Consider the following 21,311-nt stretch of genomic DNA (forward strand, 5'->3'; position numbering starts at 1 on the left):
AACGTAACAAGCTTCATGAATTAAAACACAATGTTCCTGAAGATTAACATATACTAAGCATTTTAAAACATCAAATTAACGATCATTCAAATGTTAATGCAACTGAGGTCATCAGTCTTTCCTACCTATGTAAAAGAATAAGAATTTTGATAGGAGAAGTTTTAGATCCTAGGAACTTTGAGGAGAAAGTGAGCTGGAGTTACTATGTCAATGGCCAGTGCCAGGATTTAAACTTTTCTACAACAGAAGGAAGGGAGGGAGGGAAAAAGGAAAACTAGGAGTGCAAAAATTAACCAGACCTATCATTTAGTTTTCCTATCAGTCTTCCCTGGCTACTCTACGGCAAGATACTGTCTCTCCAGTAAACCATTTTCCCATGAGCTAAGGGAGGGGTTTCTCTGTTTCAGAATCATGTCTGTGAACCCTAAATAACACACCTCGCTAACTCAGCTTATGGTGATTGATAACGCTGACAATTTTAGTAGGAAGAAAAGAACCTAGGGAAGCTGGGTGAGCATAGGAAGATATGAACAGCTACTGATGTAACTCAGAGTGAGTGCCAGGGAACAAGCATGGGGTAGTTATCACCCCAGACCCAGAGCTGCACTTTCATTTTTATCTTGTGACATACTCACATCGCGGAGTATGCACTGAAATGAAATACTGTCTCCCACTGGTAGCCTCACGTCTCCTGGAGGGAGCAACTTGTCAATGGTTGGATCTCCAGTCTCTGAAACTATGCCCTATAAATAATAGATGCCTATTTAGTATTTCTTTGAATGAATAAATGTAGATTATCTGCACAATAGGAAAGAAGAGGAACCCCACATATTTTTTTATTCTCTACTCAGAACACACACAGTAGGTCAACTGTTTAAACACACAATTAGTTTTTCCTCTCATGTAGAAGTGTATAGTGTTTCCCACAAACCCTTGAGTTATGCCTAAATTTGCTCATTTACTAATCAAGCCTCCCTAAAAAAACACAAATACACATTATAGGTCAATATGTCCAATTATTATTAACCGCTGATAACCCCAGGGAGAACGCAGTCACCAGTTCTTCTTTTACAGGATGGAAACCTGAGAAACCTGAGAGTAGCTGCTTGGAATATGAATCTCAGTGAGGGTAAGTTCTGACATTAAGGAGAGGGGAATTTTCTGAGCCTCTATTCAAAGGGGATAGATTCCTGAGAAAATGTAAATTAGAGTACAGGGAGGCTTGAAACTCGGGGGAGGGGGAAGATGCTGAAATGGACAGTGAAAAACGTCCATTAGAAAGGTAGGGGACTTTATAATTTGTTTACATAGATTGGCTCACGTGTGTCCCTTTGTGTCTGGATGTTGCTTGTGCAAGTTACATATATCTAAACTCGGAGAACATAAGCAGCAGGCGGGGGAAGGAGCTGGTTGGTAAATTAGTGGAGAGAGGTGATTTGAGGAGGGGAGCGGCAGACATCATTCATGAAGAGGTCACGAAGCTACACCCTGAGACGGATTCTGAAGGCTGTGTGCTGTGAAAAGCACAGGGTTGATTAGGCTGGCAGAGAAAGCAGATACCTCAGATCATTCCCTCTGGGCTTCATCCATGACCCAAAGCACTACAATAGGACTAAATCTGCTTTATATTCAGGTTCCAAAACAATTTCATTTTTATTGCTTCAGGTAACCCTCTGCCTATGCAGTTCCAAAACTAGCTTAGAAATAATTTCATTTGCCTGTATATAGGATGTCAAAGCAAAGATGCAACTTTTTATCTCCCTATGCAGAGACAATTTTAAGTACAAAGAGCAGAACTAACACTTTTAAGGCAATGTGCTGCTGTTAAAATTCAGCATAACAACATAAGATGATCAACATAAAATACTAATTGCATATGTGTCCAAACCCATAGTACATACAACACCAAGAGAGAACCACCATGCAAGCTAATGGACTGTGGGTGATTGTGATGTCAGAGTAGGTTCATCAGTTGTAACAAACATACCACTCTGGAGGGGGGGGATGTTGATAACGAAGAAGGCTGTGCATGCATGGGACATCTCTTTGCCTTCCCCTCAATTCTGCTGTGAACATAAAATGGCTCTAAAAATATGTTTTAACTTAAGACACAAAAATTACTAATTAACAGAGCCTTCTTGGTTTTGAAACCAGAGTATTTTGGTATTGGGGTGGAAAAGCAAAGAAACATGAGGATGGGAGGGAAACAACTTCAAAAATGACATAATTTCCTCCAGGATAAGGAAAAATAAAGTCCGCATTACAAGGCAGTCCTGTTGAGAAAATGCATATCGGACATAAGACTTCTGTTTTTGTATTTGACATCTTTGTAAATGTGCTTTCTAGTCAGAGAATTACAGGTGTAAGATTCATAATAGTGATTGCCTATAAATGTCTCTTACTAAGATGTCAAAGGCACTGCTGTGTTAACAAACTGAGTATAAATAAAAGAAGAGAGTGCACGAGAGTTGATTTGCTAGGATATTTCATTCAGGTTCCAAAACTAGGTTCTTATGACACTTCTTTCTTCAGGTGGAATCACCCCTGACTTCGCAAGAGGCAGTGATGAGAAATCATACAGCAATAACAACATTCATCCTGCTGGGATTGACAGATGACCTAAAACTACAAGTTCTGCTTTTTCTATTTTTGTTCCTCACCTACATGTTGAGTGTGGCTGGGAACCTCATCATTATCACCCTGACACTTTTGGATTCCCATCTTCAAACTCCCATGTATTTTCTCCTCCGAAATTTCTCTTTCTTAGAAGTCTCATTCACCACGGTCTGTATCCCCAGATTCCTGTATACTCTGACAACTGGAGATAATACTGTTACCTATAATGCTTGTGCCACCCAATTCTTTTTTGTTGTCCTCTTTGGAGCAACCGAATTTTTTCTCCTGGCCGCCATGTCCTATGACCGCTACGTGGCCATCTGTGAGCCCCTGCACTACACGACCATCATGAACAACAGGGTCTGCACAGCACTCGTTCTCTGCTGTTGGTTTGCGGGCCTGTTGATCATCCTCCCGCCTCTGGGCGTGGGCTTCCAGCTGGAATTCTGCGACTTGAATGTGATTGATCATTTTGGCTGTGATGCATCTCCCATTTTACAGATAACCTGCTCAGACACTGTGCTGATAGAGAGAATCGTCTTGAGTTTGGCGGTGCTGACACTCATTATGACCTTAGTGTGTGTGGTCCTCTCCTACACGTACATCATCAGGACCATTCTAAGATTCCCTTCTGCCCAACAAAGAAGAAAGGCCTTTTCCACCTGCTCCTCCCACATGACTGTGGTTTCCATCACCTACGGCAGCTGCATCTTCATCTACATCAAAACTTCCGCAAAGGAAGGAGTGGCCATCAACAAAGTGGTGTCTGTGCTCACCACTTCAGTTGCCCCTTTGCTGAATCCATTCATTTATACCCTTCGAAACAAACAAGTGAAAGAAGGCTTCAAAGACACAGTAAAACGGATTGTGTTTCTCACAAAGAAGTAAGAGACTATTACTGTTTTTTGAGACTGACTTAAATTTAAACCTGAATAACCCAGAAGCAACATTCACGAATTTGCTAAATAAATAGTTTCTTCCTATTCTGTAGATTAATCAAGTGAATCCTCTCCCAGGAATGTTCTTTTATAACCCAAATGCCAAAATCAAGCTCCTTCTTTCCAAGTTTGTTTTATTCAAAATGTTTTTTTCCATTAATGCATGTTCCAGAGACTAGATTCCCAAAATACTCAATGTCATAAAAGGGAAATATAGATACATGAAGCTGTATATCTGGCCATCTGGCCTTCTCGTGATGTGGACTATAAATGCCCAGAGAGCATTTCTCACTCGTTTGGAAGACCCCAGTTGAACAAGAGTAATTAAAAACTCTTTACCAAAGCTTAAAACATGATCTTAAAGAAAAGTTTGCACTCCAGAGCTCTCTTTGTCATTTTAAAATGTCCATTTTTTAGGAATGACTAAAAGGTGTTAATGGGGAAATTTCAAAATCAGTGAAGATAATTATATTCTTTCTTTTAAACCAATTTATCTACAAAAATCTTTCTACTGGCCTGTCTGGAAATGATGTGGATGTACCGCATCTTGAAATATCTGATTACAAAGAGAAAGAACAAGACTTCTGAGTGCTAGAGTCATCTACTGACATGGCCCCTGACGGTGCTTAGACACAGACCCCAGGAGAACAAGCCCTGACTTTAGGAGTAGGGCGAGTAAATCTTACCAGAAACATAAACATGAAAGGCAAAAAAAAAATTTTAAGAAGACCATATAGGAGAACAGTTTCACAGCCTTGGGTTAGGGAAGAATTTCTTAAATTAGATACAACAAACAATTGATAAATTCGACTGCATTAAGATTAAGAATCTGTTCCCCCCAAAAACACCATTAATAGAGTCAATAGTAGAAGATATTTGCAACTCATATAACCCAAAAAGTAATTAAGTTCAGAATATATAAGGAATTCCAATAAATCAATAGGAAAAAGACAGATAACCCAATGAAAAAGAAATGGGCAAGAGATCAAAATAGGAACTTCAAAAAAGAGAAATATAAATGGCTAATATAGGTATAGAAAATTCTTCACCTATACTAGTAACTACAGAAAAGCAAATTAAGATCACATGAGTTCCCTAATTCAAAAAGATACATGTACCCCAATGTTCATAGGAGCACTGTTTATAATAGCCAACCTAAAAGTCCATCAACCGATGAATGGATTGAAAAAGATGTGGTATGTGTGTGTGTGTGTATATATATATATATATATATATATATATATATATATATATACATACAATGAAATACTACTCAGCCATTAAAAGAATGAGATAATGCCATTTGCAGTAACATGGATGGACTTAGAGATTACACAAAGTGAAGTAAAACAAAGATGATGATATCACTTGTATGTGGAATCTAAAAAATGATACAAATGAACTTATTTGCAAAAGAGAAACAGACTCACAGACATAGACATACCAGAGGTGGTGATACTGGAAGTAACTCAACCACTTTGAAATCAGTTTGGCATCACGAGTGAAGCTGAGGTTATACATAGCAATAACTCAGCAATTCCATTCTTGGATATATTTCACAGAGAAAATTTCAGACATGTTTCAGTATAGCTGTACATTTCATAATTTCCCCAAAATGAAAAATAAATTCCTGTCAACTGAATAAATGAATAAATTGTCACACAGTGGAACACTATAATGAAAATGAATGACTCACAGAAACAACACAAATGAATACTAAGCATAAAATTGAACAAAAGAAGCAAGACAGGAAAGAATACATACAATGCAATTCCAATTTTATAAAGTTTGAAAACAGGTAGCACTAAATTATATTGTTTAAGGATCTATACTTAAGTGATAAAATTGTAAGTGTAAGCAATTTAATTTGTTGAAGTTTTCTCATATGCAAATGCAGATAAAAATAAGAACAGGCTCCAAAAATTTGTGATGATTAAATAATGCATGTAACAGACTCAGTCTCTGCTTTAAAAAAATGGAAATCACTTAATAAGCAAAGTTACTCATATGGTTCTCCTTGGTCTTACTGTTAATGTTCCTGGTGTTAATACTGCTGTTGATTTTTTATCTTTTGAAACTTCTGTGAACACAAACCTCTATCCAAAACAAAGTTTTTAGCCACATACGTTTTCTCTTTTTTTGAGTCTGATCTTCATACTTCATTCTTATAATATCAGGTGATGAACAAGAAGAAAAGAATGAACAGAAAATAAGATAATATTGATTTATATTTTGGAGTGGGTGGTGAATGAATGACTTAATCATCATCTGAGAGATGGCTTGATTTCTGATGAATTTGCAAGTACTATAGGGGCCACCCATCCTCCTACAAATGAAAGGACCCCTAATTACGTTGACTTTACAAGAATAATTTATGAAATATTTCCAGAATGTGGGGCTCTTCAGTGACCCTCAAATTGCGTCACCAGTGCAGTAGCATATTTCAATGATAACTAAGTGATAAATTTTCTAACCATCCTTAGCGGTCTCACCCCATTGCTCTCAGCCTCTCTCTCAGACTCTTAGGCCATAGCTGAGTCTCTCATTGCACTTTTTTTGGGTCTTTTTTGCCAGCTTTATTGAAATACAGTTGACATATAACACTGTGTAACTTTAAGATGTACAAGGTGATGATTTGATACTCTCATTGCACTTTTAACACAGTCTCCCTGGCCCTTCTCCTCTCAGACATATGTCCACAACTTGCTCACAGAGTTGTCAGCAATTGGTGTTCATTAGCACCTTCTGAACTTGGGTCCACAGGGCACCTTTAGCTTCTTTAGGAAATTGATCCCCATGTGCCTGCTCTAAATAAGGAGCAGATAAAGTCTGGGTCACTCTTGCTAACACGGAATCTGCAAAGTCCATATCTTAGCTTCTAAGGACAGCAACATAATTTACCATAAATCAGAAAACTTAGGAGATTTTCAGCTGATAAGTTGTCTTTTTTAATTCTATCACAGTTATTTTTTTAATTGGGGGGGGGGGGTTGTTTTTTTGCTGCTCCTAAATTGAACTGTATCTCTCAAGAACTGAGGTATCATTCTAGTTTGAATTATTTGGACTAATAGAAAAACAACTCACTTATTTAGTTAAGACTTATAAAGTTGGGTACTTCCATGAGAGAGCATGGCAGGATAGGATCTGACAGTATAAAAATATGCTAATTTTTTACCATTTGTAGACTCATGTGTGAATCTCGTCTTTGAGTCATCTTTTCAAATCAACAAAGTAAACAGACCACTGCAAATTGTGAAGAGTATGAGCACCTTATGTTTCCAGTTCCCAGAATCAGCAATATTATCATTTTGTGGACATAGACCATGAAATTATACTACTGTGAAGTTCTGGAAGAAAACACAAAGCTACTATTAAAAATCACAGGTGAGTACATCAGGGAAGTGAGATCCAGATCTGAGAAAACCAGTTCAAGGTTCAACCTCACCTGGTCCCTCCGTACTCACTTATGGCTGTCATGGGAAAATTATCACTGATGTCTGAAAGTATATGATTTTTCTAACTAACTATGCATGTGGATTAGATTATCCCTTAAAATGTCCTTTGCCACAGGAATCTTCAAAATCCGATAGGGCTGAAGATGGCAAATCAAAGTTTCCTTCCTTGTGCACCATTAATTTATCTACAAAGGACAACTATAATAACAATATTAGTGCCAACTTCCTGCTCTCTGTGTTCTAAGAGCAGTGGACACACATGTCTGAGATTATAACCAACTTCTACTCCCAAATACTATTCAGGCATCTTCAAAACTTTCAGCAAAATCCATTCTGAGAGATGTGTCCTGTGGCTGCCACAGTCTCTCTCTGCCTGGAAGTGTGCCAAATCAGTGCCCAGAAGACTCCAAATACGGCAGCAAAGCATAAAGTTTAATGCTTATCAATATGATTTAGTGATGACCGAGACCTGGACAGAGGAAAAGACTGACAGGATAAAACGACAGAGTCATGAAACAATGGTCTCAGAATCTTAAAGGCCAGATAGACATTCACCTCAAAAAATTCAAAGAGGTAGCAAAAAGTCAGTGTTGGATCTGGGACCTGCAGCATCTCCTGCACTGGGAGAATTTCCACAGGTTACTTACAGAGGGAACCAGGAACCAGCATGTGAAGGAGATGAGGGTCAGTGACAGACACATGATGAGGTATCAGGTAGTACGTGAAGGGGAACACAGAAAGAAAAGAGGAACAAGGAGAAACATTTATACAAGAACATAGAAGTGAGAGAGGTAAGTCAGCTACAATGATTTAAGTGTAGGAAATTTATGAACATTTCATAGGAAAGGACAGGTCCAGACAGAGTCATTCTTGTGTGACATATCTTTACTAAGAACCTAGGAATAGGAGAAATGACAAGAACTTCATGAATAGAATCAGTATTTTACATTTTGGTGCTTTTATCCCACTGTATGACTCTTCTATGCACATCCTTTGTGTGTGTGTTTTAGATATGTTTTATTCTTTGTGTTTAAATCAATTTGTACTAATGTTTTAATGTGAAAATATTAACCCTGCCAAAAAAAAAGCTTTATGAGTCAAGCCACTTGCACAGGAGACTTGCGGCTTCCCTTTAGCCAAGCCCAGTCCAATGGGATGCCAGTTCGGGTCAATTTGAATGAAGAGTTGATAACATGACCTGCTTGTGTTGGTTGCCATTAACTTCATTTTTCCTACCCTAAGAAACTTCAGTTTTCATCACTGATCCTGCCTTTTTTCCTTAGATCTACTGAGGGCCAACAATGAAAAACCAAACCACATTTACTGAGTTTATCTTGCAGGGCTTCACAAATCAACCAGAACTCCAGGTGGTGATATTCATCTTTCTGTTCCTCGCCTACATGCTGAGTGTCCTGGGAAATCTGACTATCATCATACTCAGCCTGGTAGACCCCCACCTCAAGACGCCCATGTATTTCTTCCTCCGCAATTTCTCCTTCTTAGAAGTTTCCTTCACGTCCATTTTTATTCCCAGATTTCTAACCAGCTTGACAACGGGAAATAAAGTCATCAGCTTTGCTGGCTGCTTGATTCAATATTTTTTTGCTATACTTTTCGGGGCCACAGAGTTTTACCTCCTGGCTGCCATGTCCTATGACCGCTATGTGGCCATCTGCAAGCCCCTGCAATACCTGACCATCATGAGCAGCCGAGTCTGCGTCCAGCTCGTGTTCTGCTCCTGGCTGGGGGGGGCCCTGGCTATCCTGCCGCCAATCATGTTGATGAGCCAGGTGGACTTCTGTGCCTCCAATGTTCTGAATCAATATTACTGTGACTATAGACCCCTCCTAGAGGTTGCCTGCTCAGACACAAGCCTTTTAGAATTAATAGTCATCTTTTTAGCCATCTTGACTCTGGTGGTTACTCTGATGCTGGTGACACTTTCTTATACATATATTATCAGGACTATTCTGAGGATCCCTTCTGGCCAGCAAAGGAGAAAGGCATTTGCCACTTGTTCCTCCCACATGATTGTCATCTCCCTCTCTTATGGCAGCTGCATCTTTTTATACATTAATCCATCACCAAAAAAACGAGGAAACTTCGACAAGGAAATTTCTCTGCTCATGACTTCAGTTAGCCCCTTGTTGAATCCCTTTATTTATACCCTAAGGAATCAGCAGGTGAAGCAAGCTTTTAAGAGCACAGTGAAAAAAATTGTGAAGTTTTAATCATCAGAATTTATTATTTTAATCAATAAAATCAAACTAACAAATATTTGAGTTACTACATAAGTATTAAGTGTCTACTATGTTTCAAGTGATAATCCTGGACATTGAGAATAGAAATACAAGAAATACGGTTCCCAGTTTCTAAGAACCTCCAGTCTAGTATCACAGAGTGATATAAAAACAAATAAATTATAATCAAACTTATTAAGTTACTACAAAGGGATAAATGAGATGCCGTAAAAAAGACTTGAGACAAATTACTTCACTCTTGATTTCATGGCATTTCACTTTTGAGGTGAAATTTGAAAGGCAAAAGGAGTTTATAATGGGAACAGTAGGAGGATGTTAATTTAGAGTGGATGGTGGAAGCCCAAGAATGAAGATATTTATTGCACATTTAGGAGACAGCTAGGCATTACTGAGCCAAGAGAAAGCAAAAGAAAGAAAGTGATACTATCAAATTTGTCTTATGAGGAATATAGTAGTGCAGAGAACAGGTCTACTCCTACATACAAGTGACAAGCAATTAATCAAGAATAGCATTCAAGCAAATGGCGGTAAAGGTCTTATGGTCCATGAGAATAGAGAGAAAGGACACAGTTCCCAGCTTAATTCAAGTAACTTAGTGTATAGGTGATGGAGATAAGAAAGTTTTCCAACCTGGAAGGCTGCACGGTTGATAAAGCCGTAAATCAAAATGAAGGATTCAGGAGGAAAATATTTGTATGTGTAATCATCACAAGTTATATCTAATCAACTTTGTTTCAAAACATAGATGAAAAATAAACATATGAGAAGGATTTCTCTATCAGTGTACCAATGGACTCAGCTTTAGAAGAACATGTGAAATATGAGTCAGATTAGTTTAAAAGTCAATTTGGGCAAGCAACGCAAGGAACAAAGTGAGGTTTAGACAGGAAGGTTTGGCTTTTGTCTCAAAATAATTTAAGAGCACAGACTTAGGAAATCTCCTTAGAAGTAGCTTCTAATCAAGGATATTCTGAAATAAAGTCTGCCAATAGTAGCCATCAGAGAGATGAAGGACGAGGAGGAAGAAGGGGAGGGGAGGGGGAGCAGCGAAGCCAGGGAGGGTGGGAGGGCGGAAATAAAGAGCTACTACAGAAAAAGAAGTAAAAACTCCCCTGGAAGTCAGGGACTACAGGCCTAAGAATTGTCAGAGCTGGAAGGGAAGCCAGCAGAATCGGCAGTATCGTGTCTATAAAGCTTCAGTATTCTTCCAAAGTTTTATAAAGTGAAGTTTAAAAATCATTTCAATCTAGTAGTGCCAGAACAAAGAGGTCATATGGAGAAGGAAAGACCGTCGTACCTAATTTAGCAAGAAATGGAAGTTTTAACCATGCAAAGCGCACACCGAAGGAAATAATGAGAAAAGCAAAATCTTGAAGCTGTAGGTAAAATTATGAAATTTCCACCTTTGGCCTAGTAAGCAGTGTTTAACATGACACTTTCCACAATGGCAATCCGCCGTCTGTGCTGTTTGATATTTTCCTCAGCATTAGTGTCTTACGGTTGTTTACAGAGTTTCCCCAATCGTGTTTTAAACTCACAGATGGGAGCCTTTAACATTTTAAAGAGATCCTTTCCTTAGACCCTTCTTAGACCTGAAAGACAATTATATCCTAGATGTGTATAATCAATTATATATAATATATTTTTTCAAAGTAATAAATGCACATGCTTAAGGGCTCAAATAGTACCAACACCTCTCTATGCTCGGAACATACCTTAGGTCTTCCACTTTTAATTACTTTAGCTGTTTCTTCTGCTGGTCTTGTTTATGCTTTAAATAATGAGTTCAGGGAACTATTTATTGATTTGAGGTATATTTCCTGTTATAAAAGATGAGGTGTCAGCCCTCTTATAAAAATCTCATCTCCAACTTCCCCATATTCTTAATATTGCTAACATTAGATACTTTTTAAACACTTCAATGTACTTATGTAAATAATGTTCTCTGTTCACTATAAACACAAGTTGTGCCAAACAATTACATTCTTCTCTTGAACAGCTTTTTGAGTCTCTGGCAACATCTAATTACCTTTTTATTTGGCAATATTTGCTATATCTTGCTTTAAAGTGTTTAAGTCTATTAAATATTCTATTGAGTCCTCTTTCATCCTAAAGGCCACACGCCTAAGGCTTCCATCCTCCTACTCCATCTACACACATGGCCTTCAATACATGTTCAGCAGCTATCCGATAGTCATGGTTGGTTAATGGATTAAAAAGCAAAATGAGATGTAATTTTTAATGGTATAATGGGATATAACCCCTCAACAAGAATTACCACAATGGGAGAACATTATAAAAAAGATAATAAACCAAAAACTAAGACTCAAAATCAATTTGTGTATCAGAAAATTAAACAATAAGATGTCCCAACATGTAGAAATAAGATCCACAGATAAAGATCATCTCTTCTCAGATAAAGATTATTTTAGATGCTACAAATACAGTAAGCATTATTGTCCGGATAAATGCTTTAAGAGGAAGTGAGTGGTACCCAACAACAATTGATCCAGTTAACCCAGGATATAGCATCAATGGGGAGAGGTGGTAACGGGAAATTCTGGAAATCTTTAATAATGGTTCCCATAAACTCATGAAAATTGGATTGTGGCCAACAAGTGAATGCCTGGTCCCCTCAAAGTAAGCAGACTCCTACAGTGTACACATAAAAACTGTACATATAAAGCCTAGAATGTTCTATTGATTGCTACAAGGGTCCTCCAGTCATTTTGACCCACAGAACATATTCATTTTATGTGACTGAATAATTTTTATAGGAAAAGCCTGAAAGATGGAAATGAAAACAAACAGACTAGTGTTCATATGGTTAGTCCCATATCTGCATCTTCTTCATTGGTTAATCCTGTGTTTTGAATTTGTTGGGTTAAGCATTTTCATTTTAATAATGAGGCCCCTGTGGCCATGCCAAGTTTGTGTGGTGCTGCCTCCAGGACCCAAGGCTTAATGGGCAACTGGGTGCAGAATCACAGGCTCAGGACTTGTGAAAGCATTTATTCCAAGATGGGCCCACCATACAGCCAACATTGCCATCTTAATGATATGTAGGAGGGTGCAGCCAAGGAAGACAGTTTTTTGCACTAGAAGCCCTTGAACAATCCACAGCCACCACGGCTGATCCAGGGACTTCAGAAAGAATGAGAAAAGGCTATTGAAGCCTCGACAGTGAAGGAGTCTCTGTGGGGGAGGAAGGAGGACACTAATAGAAGTGCCTGTTTTGTTGCAATTTAGAGCCCTCTGTTGTTGGGTGGCCCATTCAAAGTAAGCAAATTTAGGTGCAGCCATTCTGCAAAACAGTATGGAGTTTCCTCAAAAAATTAAAAATAGAAGTATCATGTGACCCAGCAATTACTCCTCTAGGTATTTAATCTGAAGAAAATGAGAACACTAACTCGAAAAGACATCTGCGCCCCCATGTTCCTGCAGCACCATTTACAATAACCAAGATACAGAAACAACCTAAGTATCCATTGACTCATGAATAATAAAGAAAATGTGATACATATACTATTCAGCCATAAAAAAGAAGGCAATCTTGCCATTTGCAACAACATGGATGGACCTTAAGGGCATTATGCTAAGTGAAATAAATCAGGCAGAGAAAGACAAATACTTATATGCAGAATCCCCCCCACAAAAAAAAAAAAATCCAAACTCATAGATACAGAGAACACACTAGTGTTTGCCAAAGGTGGGGGGGGGGGGAGGTGGGAGACATGAGTGAAGAGAGTCAAAATGTACAAAATTCCAGTTATAAAATAAGTCCTGGGGATGTAATGTACAGCATGGTGACTATAGGTAATAGTACTGTCCTGCGTATTTGAAAGTTGCTAAAAGAGTGGATCTTACCACAAAAGAAAAAAATTTTAATGATGTATGGTGACAGATGTTAACTAGACTTACTGAGGTGATCATTTTGTAATATATATAAATATCAAGTTATTATGTTGTATTAATGTAATATTGTAGTCAACTATACTTCCATAAAAAAATAAATAAATAATAAATAAATAAATGGAAAAAGGAAAAACAAAACAAAGGGAGTTAATTTTTGAGCAACAGCATAACTGACTAAAGTAAAATTTGTAAGTGGGGAACATATTGCCTCTGAAACCCAAATAAGCACAGTAAATGAGTAAGTGCTGGTGAAAAGGAAGAATTGGTTCCTTACATCAAGTATGAATTATCTCTGACAAGTAATGTTCAGAAATTTTACTGAAGTAACACGGCCTTGAATTTTACATGATGCAGTGGCCCAACCCTGATTGGAAAGTTCTATGACAAGTGTTTGTATATCCCATTTGACTGTATCATTTGAATTTCTTTGCAGAAGGATGTTATCAATGTAATGTCACAGCTCTGTTCCTGGAACGAGTTTGACGTGGTTAAGATTTTGCCTGCAAAGTTATGTGCATTGTCAGGGCTGTTGACATATCCCATGGGGAGGTGAATGAAAATGTACTGTTCCTTCAAAAGTGAAGGCAAATTGCTTCTGAGAAGCTGTAGAACTATATACACAACAGAACATATTAGCCAAATCTATAACAGCAAAATATTTTCCAGTTGCTGATTGGATTAATTTCAATAATGTTAGGTACGCAGGTCTTAATGGATGATAACATGGCATTAAGTGGTAATCCACTGTGAAGTGACATTCATTTATATCAGGTTTGAGCACTGCCCAAACTGGGTTATTAAAGGGAGAAATAATAGGAACAATGTCTTGGGCAGGCATACCAGTCCCCAGGGTTCTCACTCCACTGTTCCCAACATCACAAACCTCACGGCTGGGACAGATTCTCTCATGGAGCCCTTCATGGTCTCTCAGGAACTTCTCTCCTCAGCCATATGTTGACAACTTGTTCTCAAAGTTGTCAACAACTGAGGTTTATTTGCACCTTTTGAACTTGGGTCCATAGGGCATCTTTAGCTTCTTTAGGAAATTGATCCCCCTGTGCCTGCTCTAAAAAGAGCAAATAAAACCTGTAGCATCACTCTGGCTACAGTAGGAACTGCAAAGAAGCCCATATCCTGCCTTCAAAGGGCTCTGCGATAATGTCTCTTAGAACAGAATTATTAAGGAATTTTGGTCTATTAAAGACCTTTCTTTGAATCCTATCATTGCCAGGGAAGGGGGCTTATTTGCTTATTTATTTGTTTTTTTTTAATACATATGCAGGGGTCTGTTTCTCAGGAACTATGGTTTGATTCCAGTTTGGAGTCACAAAACGGAAGGTAATTCACTTCCTTCCTAGTTAAGTCCCACAACCTTGGGTCCTCCCATTAAGAGAAGAACAGAATGTGGATGGAGGCCAATAGAAAACATGCTAAATTCTATACCACTCGGAGACTCATGTGGCACATCTCATCTTCGACACACCTCTTAGGAACAACAAGGTAAACAACCCACTGCAGTCATTCAGACTGTTGAGGCTGTGAGCACGGTAGATTCTTAAAGTCAGTGATGTTACTATTCTATATACGTGGATCGTGAAATCCATCAACTGTGAAAATCTGGATGAAAATGCAGAACTTGCCAAAGATGACATGTTAGTACAGACAAGGAAGGCATGGCTGTAGGGGATAGCAGTCAATGTTTAATATCAACTAGTGCCTCCAAAAGCTGTATGGAATAATGGGGAGACTGACAAGAATGACTGTGAGGATATGATTTTCTTTATCAATATGCATGTGAGTTTGAGGGGCTTTTTATTGTCTTTGTTTCTTAATCAGAAAAGTCTAAAGATGCACATAGGATCCCACCACCAGAGTTTCCTCCCTTAGGGATTACCAATGTGTCTACAAAGGACTCTTATTGTCAGAAACATTAATTTCCCTCTTCCTGGTTTCTGTATGCCAAGAAAATTTGAGGCATGATAAATGATCACCCGTAGTTTGCCACTGAGGGACTCTTTGAGACTTTAAGCAAAATCTACTCTGAGACGCCGTCTATAGATCTCTTGAGATCTCTATTCTCAGAGATATATCCCAAGTCAGTGTGTAGGAGACTTTGAAAATGGCAGAGAAACATATGTAAGTCCTAACTGATATGATTTACTAATGCCTGAGACTTGTCCGTGTAGTCACAAAGCTCCCAAAATAAAATGAGAGTATTGAACCAAAGATCATAAAGTCCTAAAGCCCTATTACAAATTCATCCTACAAAAGAAGTAGGGGTGTAGGAAAAATCAATTATGCATCAAGATCTTCAGCATTACCTTCTTGGGGAAATTACTATTGGCTGCTGAAATAAGTGAGTCAGAGATTTCTACAGTAACAGAGATGAGGCTCCATGGCAGACGTCCACAGAAGCCTCAGATAGTGCAGGGGGAGGGGAAAGTGCAGAGAAGGGGGGAGCACAGTGAGGGGAGAGGGAAGCACAGAAAACAGAATCAGACAGAGATGTTTCTATCAAGTGCCCAGGAATATGAGAGATTCACAGTCAGAGAAAAGTGACTTACATGTGAAGATTTCATAAACATTTAAGGAAGTAAAGATAAGATGGGTTCAAAAATTTCTTCTTCTGAAAAAAATTGAGTAATTATTCTGTAGTAAATTCTGTTAAGTGTCCAGGAATGGATCAGCTTGGAGAGTTACAAAGACTTAAGGAATAAGGTCACTTACATGGGAGGTGTGGGGCTTCATGGAGCCAAGTTCGGTCCAATGGGACAGTGGTTTGGGCCAAATGGACGGAGAGTTATATTTGACCTAATTCTTTGATTACAATCAGCTTTATTTCTCCAATCCCGAGAAACTTTAGTTTTCACCATGCTCACCTTTTCCCTTTAGATCTACTAGAGGTCAACGATGAAAAACCGAACCACATTTACTGAGTTTATTCTGTTGGGCCTCACAAATCAACCAGAACTCCAGGTGGTGATTTTCATCTTTCTGTTCCTCACCTACATGCTGAGTGTCCTGGGAAATCTGACTATCATCATACTCACTCTGGTGGACCCCCACCTCCAGACCCCCATGTATTTCTTCCTCCGGAATTTCTCCTTCTTAGAAATTTCCTTCACGTCCATTTTTATTCCCAGATTCCTAACTAGCTTGACAACGGGAAATAAAGTCATCAGCTTTGCTGGCTGCTTGATTCAATATTTTTTTGCTATATTTCTTGGGGCCACAGAGTTTTACCTCCTGGCTGCCATGTCCTATGACCGCTATGTGGCCATCTGCAAGCCCCTGCACTACACGACCATCATGAGCAGCCGAGTCTGCATCCAGCTCGTGTTCTGCTCCTGGCTGGGGGGGTTCCTAGCTATCTTACCCCCAGTCATCTTGATGAGCCAGGTGGACTTCTGTGCTTCCAATGTTCTGAATCACTACTACTGTGACTATGGGCCCCTCCTGGAGCTTGCCTGCTCAGACACAAGCCTCTTAGAACTGATGGTCATCTTCTTGGCGGTTGTGACTCTGGTGGTTACTCTGGTGCTGGTGACACTTTCTTATACATATATTATCAGGACCATTCTGAGGATCCCTTCTACCCAGCAAAGGACGAAGGCTTTTTCCACATGTTCTTCCCACATGATTGTCATCTCCCTCTCTTACGGCAGCTGCATGTTTATGTACATTAATCCTTCTGCAAAAGAAGAAGGTGTTTTCAACAAAGGAATAGCTGTGCTCATTACTTCAATTACTCCCTTGTTAAACCCTTTCATTTACACTCTAAGAAATCAGCAAGTGAAGCAAGCATTCAAGGACAACATCAAAAAGATCATGAAGTTTTAAATATATATATTTATATATTTATATCTCAAGGAAATACATTTCACTTAAAAAATATGTACTGAATGTCTACTGTATTTTTGCAAGTGCTGAACCAGCACTTGAGGACAAAAGTATAAAGGGCATACGCCCTAATTTCAAGGAATCTATGCTCTAATGTGATAGAAATGTGTACAAACTGTAAATTGATGTCATAAGTTTACAAAAAATAAAATAATATGGTAAGTGTTATTAGAGAAAGATGACTGAGAATCCCTGAAAACAACAATTGGAAAGAATTAACTGTTTTCTGGAAATTACTTGAAATTTAAGAGGCAAAACATCCTGCTTATTTAGGAGAGTGGGAAGGTAAAAATTTAGAGCAAGAAAGAGGCCAGATCATAAAGGTGTTTATTACAAAGTGTGGAGTTAGCTGGATATTCGTGAGCCAAGAGACGTTTAAGAAAGGAGGTGATGTTACCAGCATTGTCTGGAAGGAGGTCGAGCACGGGCACTGCTCTTCACTGTGGAGCGCTGGAGACCATCCTTCTATCAGTGTCAATAATTTTTTATTCTCCTTTCCTCTTTCATTTATTTTTCAGCTGTAGGCCACTGCAACTTCCACCCTCCCATAAAGAAAAAAGGCTTTACATTTGATCCACTTTTCTCCAAATGAGGTGAAAATTCTCAAGATTTTGTCAACTTACACATTTGTTTTCTAGAAGTTATGGTTAGGTTTCTAAAGGAAAGGTTAGAATCCTCTCACTTCTCCTATTGGTGTTTTTCATAAGCTGACATTTTTTAAGGTAGTGAGTCATCGACTCTTTCTCTTTGCTAGTCTCTGATAATTCTTTTTCTATTGTAATTTTATTTTCATCTTTTTGCTTATTTTGTTAGGTATTATAAAGGACAAATTCTGTGATATAACTTCATTCGTTTAACTTGTTCCCAAATTTTTGCTTTTTTTAAAACATAAGCCATGGATAACTATTTCATAAAGTGGAAAAGAATATAAGGTATTCATACAGTTCTATATCTAGAATGTTCCAAATTATGAGTCTTTGCAGCCAACTCTACCTACCCTACCAAGACTACCCTATCAATAACTCTACACACGGAGTCAAGGTAAGAGCAAATTCAATTTGAATCAGCGTCAATGGAACAGGACATTTCGGAAATCTGAGTACTTGTACTTTGTTTGCTAATATCCTAATTCATTGCAGAATGCTGATTACTGTTTGGGGTACAAATAGAACATCATCTGATGTGTTCACCCCTTTTATATGTGGTAATAACATTGAATGGAATAATGCTCCTCAAGCACTTTAGGAACAAACTGTATTAGAATGATCATGAGAGCAAACTCCCAGAACCCCAGAAAGCATTGAAGAGTGTGTAATATTTTTATTAAATGGCCTTTTATATAAAGCCATTGCTGTTTTGAGTATCTAGGTTTCTTGGTGGATAAGCTAGAGATTAGTGATGACTTTCAATTTATTCCAACTTCACTGAACTGTTAATTAATAGAGAAATGTTCTTAAACAATCACACCTGAATCATTAAGTTCCCCTAAATCCACATTGCTACCAAAACCTATGATGAAGTGGGAGACAACGCCACATGGTGGTTGAAAATACAGGCTTTCGTTCAAATCCCAGATACTCAACCTTCTACCCAAGTCTCCTTGCAACACTTTTTCACCTCTCTAACACTTACTTTTCTCAACTCTAAAATGTGGATAATAATAGTGTCTATCTTATAGGTTAGCTTTGAGCATCAAATGACATCGTAAGTATTAAAAAAATTAAAGCCATTATTTATTGTTTAATAAATGATATCCATTATAACAGTATGGTAATAATAACCAATGTCCTTTTCAAGAAAGTCAGGTTTAACTGGTAGGAATAGGTATTAAATTGTTCAGTTTAACCTAAAGGGGACTGTAAAAATGTTGGCCATTCTACTTGCCACAAGGCCAGCTTGTTTCCATTCCTCTTCTGTCCAGCTGCATCCTTAGACAGCCAGGTCAGTGAAGGTCTAACCCGCACTTCAGATAAAGTCAATCAGAACATCCGGCAGCGGACTGTTAGGACTGGGCTACCGCCAACTCCCTGTGCCCCAGACACCAAGTATGCTGAGAAGAAGAAGACTAGTTGTATAAGTCAAAGTTCAAGAATATGAGCCAGGGCTCCACCCAGACTTCATAATAAAAGCATTTTGAAATGAAATCAGGAGGGAACGTGTCACCTTCTACAAGAGCCTGTCCAGAAGACAAAAGAAAAAGACAAGTCATGCTCTTCAGAAGCTGTCCACCTGGCTATCTTTATGTTAATATTGACTTGGAATGTAACCCAAGTCACAGAAAAGCAAAGGAATGAGTTTACTAATTCTGCAGCTGAACCTTTAGAGCATTCAGGGTCTAAATATAAGTTGGTGGGTTTCATCCTCCTGTCACCGCTGTTGACAGAATCAAAAGAAACAGCTCTACAGCCTAGTACTCCCAGGATAGTATCAGCAGGACTGGGGTGAGGGGAGAATAAAAACAAGTGAGACCGGACCTACTGCACCAAGTGTTCACTCCTCTCTCCTCTCTCCCTGAGCCCCCAGAGGTTGTGGGCTTATGAATTATAAATCTAAACGCAAAGCCACTTCTTGCAAAGAGTTTAAAATAAAATTCAAAAGGGAAGGAGAGAATTTTTTAAGAAGTCAGGCAAGGTAACAACAGTTCTATAATGATTTGGGTTTTCCAGCCTAAGGATCATCTTTGTCATTTCTTTAGATTCACCCAGAACGTCACAAACCAGGGCTTAAGCTTCAGCCCATACATATCACTAGACAGTATTGCTGAAGCTCTGCAGGGGTTATGAGTTCAGAAGCCACAGTAACCACCTAGCTGAGGAATACAGCCACTGTGAATTGGGGGCTGGGGTGGGGAGCAAGATTACACACAAGACAACAGAGGAAGGGAAGAATTATAGGAACAGAAACACCAAGAATTTAACAACAAGTTTATACTGTAGAGCATAGGGAACTATATTCAATATCTTATAGTAACTTACGGTGAAAAAGAAGATGAAAACAAATATATGTTCACGTATGACTGAAGCATTATGCTGTACACCAGAAATTGACACACTGCAAACTGACTATACTTCAATAATATATATATATACACACACACCAAATATATATATATATATTTTTGTTATGTATATATACCAAAAAAATTATGTAAGTATAATTTACTCAAAAAGATACAAATGATACTGGTAACATGAAAGACAAAACATTATAAAAAATAACTAGGAAAAAATATGGCTGCAAAACCTAATAAGTGAAATAAAGATGAGGCTAATACCAAGAGAGAAGGAACTAAAACATTCATTAAAACTAAGCTAGAAGACCAGACCTGATAAGGAGGGAGGGTATAGCTCAAGTGGTAGAGAGCGTGCTTAGCATGCACAAGGCCCTCCGTTAAAGTAAAACAAATAAATAAATAAAATAAACCTAGTTACCTCCCCCCCAAAGAAAATCAGACCTGATAAACTCTCCCATAAAGCAACAGAAAACAATAAAGATATTAGATAGATAACATAAAACAATAATGATATTAAATTAGGTAGGTAGGTAGATAGATAAATAGGCACCAAAAGACCATTGTAGATGCCAAAATCCAGAGAATAAGCATTGCAGGTGAAGAGAAGAGAAAAAAATGAAATAATAATACATTTCCTATACTAGAGAAAGGTGGGTATGTCTGAGTATGCTGAGACAAGCTAGATAGAGAAAATTTACACCTCAAGAAACCAGACATTTAAATGTGATAGTAAAATAAAAGAATGGCTTAGAAGGCTTACTGCACAAAGAACAAATTCAAAACACTTCTAAAAGAAATACTCAAATAAAAGGATAAATAAACAGAAGGATGATGCAAATAATATGAAACATAAAAATTACAATACAACATATTAATTACATGATGTGTATTTTTAACTTTTAAAAAAGGGAGACTCAAAGATGAATAAAAGAAAATCTATATTCAAAGCAGAACTAAAATTCTAGAAAACATGTAAACAGTGGGGTTGCAAAGAAAGACCAAAGTAACGTACAGAAACGGTAATATATTTGTTGTGATCCAAGAAAGAAATAGAAATGCCTAAGTTTAAGAAATCAGTAGATGAAAATAAACAAAACTGAATCTTAAGGTATCCATCCTAAAAATAAAATATAATTTACAACTCAACAAAACAAAAAGTATCCACCCAATGAGAGACAGGAAAAGATTTTTTAAAGTAGTAACCAGTGGAAAA

The 21,311-nt window shown here is 38.1% G+C and overlaps 3 protein-coding genes across 3 annotated transcripts; all 3 read left to right on the forward strand.

Annotated features, from left to right (window-relative positions):
- The first annotated feature begins 2,565 nt into the window (after window positions 1-2,565).
- LOC105100968 (olfactory receptor 6C2) lies at window positions 2,566-3,504 on the forward strand. The gene has a single exon (XM_010994055.2). The coding sequence runs from the start codon at window positions 2,566-2,568 to the stop codon at window positions 3,502-3,504; it is 939 nt and encodes a 312-aa protein (XP_010992357.2).
- A 4,806-nt stretch (window positions 3,505-8,310) lies between these two features.
- On the forward strand, window positions 8,311-9,240 carry LOC105101015 (olfactory receptor 6C4). The gene has a single exon (XM_031462220.1). It carries the CDS (start codon window positions 8,311-8,313, stop codon window positions 9,238-9,240), a length of 930 nt encoding a protein of 309 aa, XP_031318080.1.
- A 6,843-nt stretch (window positions 9,241-16,083) lies between these two features.
- Window positions 16,084-17,025, forward strand: LOC105101014 (olfactory receptor 6C4). Its single transcript, XM_010994103.3, has one exon. It carries the CDS (start codon window positions 16,096-16,098, stop codon window positions 17,023-17,025), a length of 930 nt encoding a protein of 309 aa, XP_010992405.2. The 5' UTR covers window positions 16,084-16,095.
- Window positions 17,026-21,311: the final 4,286 nt, after the last annotated feature.

This window comes from Camelus dromedarius, chromosome 11 (genome assembly GCF_036321535.1).
Source record: "Camelus dromedarius isolate mCamDro1 chromosome 11, mCamDro1.pat, whole genome shotgun sequence".
In the NCBI taxonomy this organism is placed as follows: Eukaryota; Metazoa; Chordata; class Mammalia; order Artiodactyla; family Camelidae; genus Camelus; species Camelus dromedarius.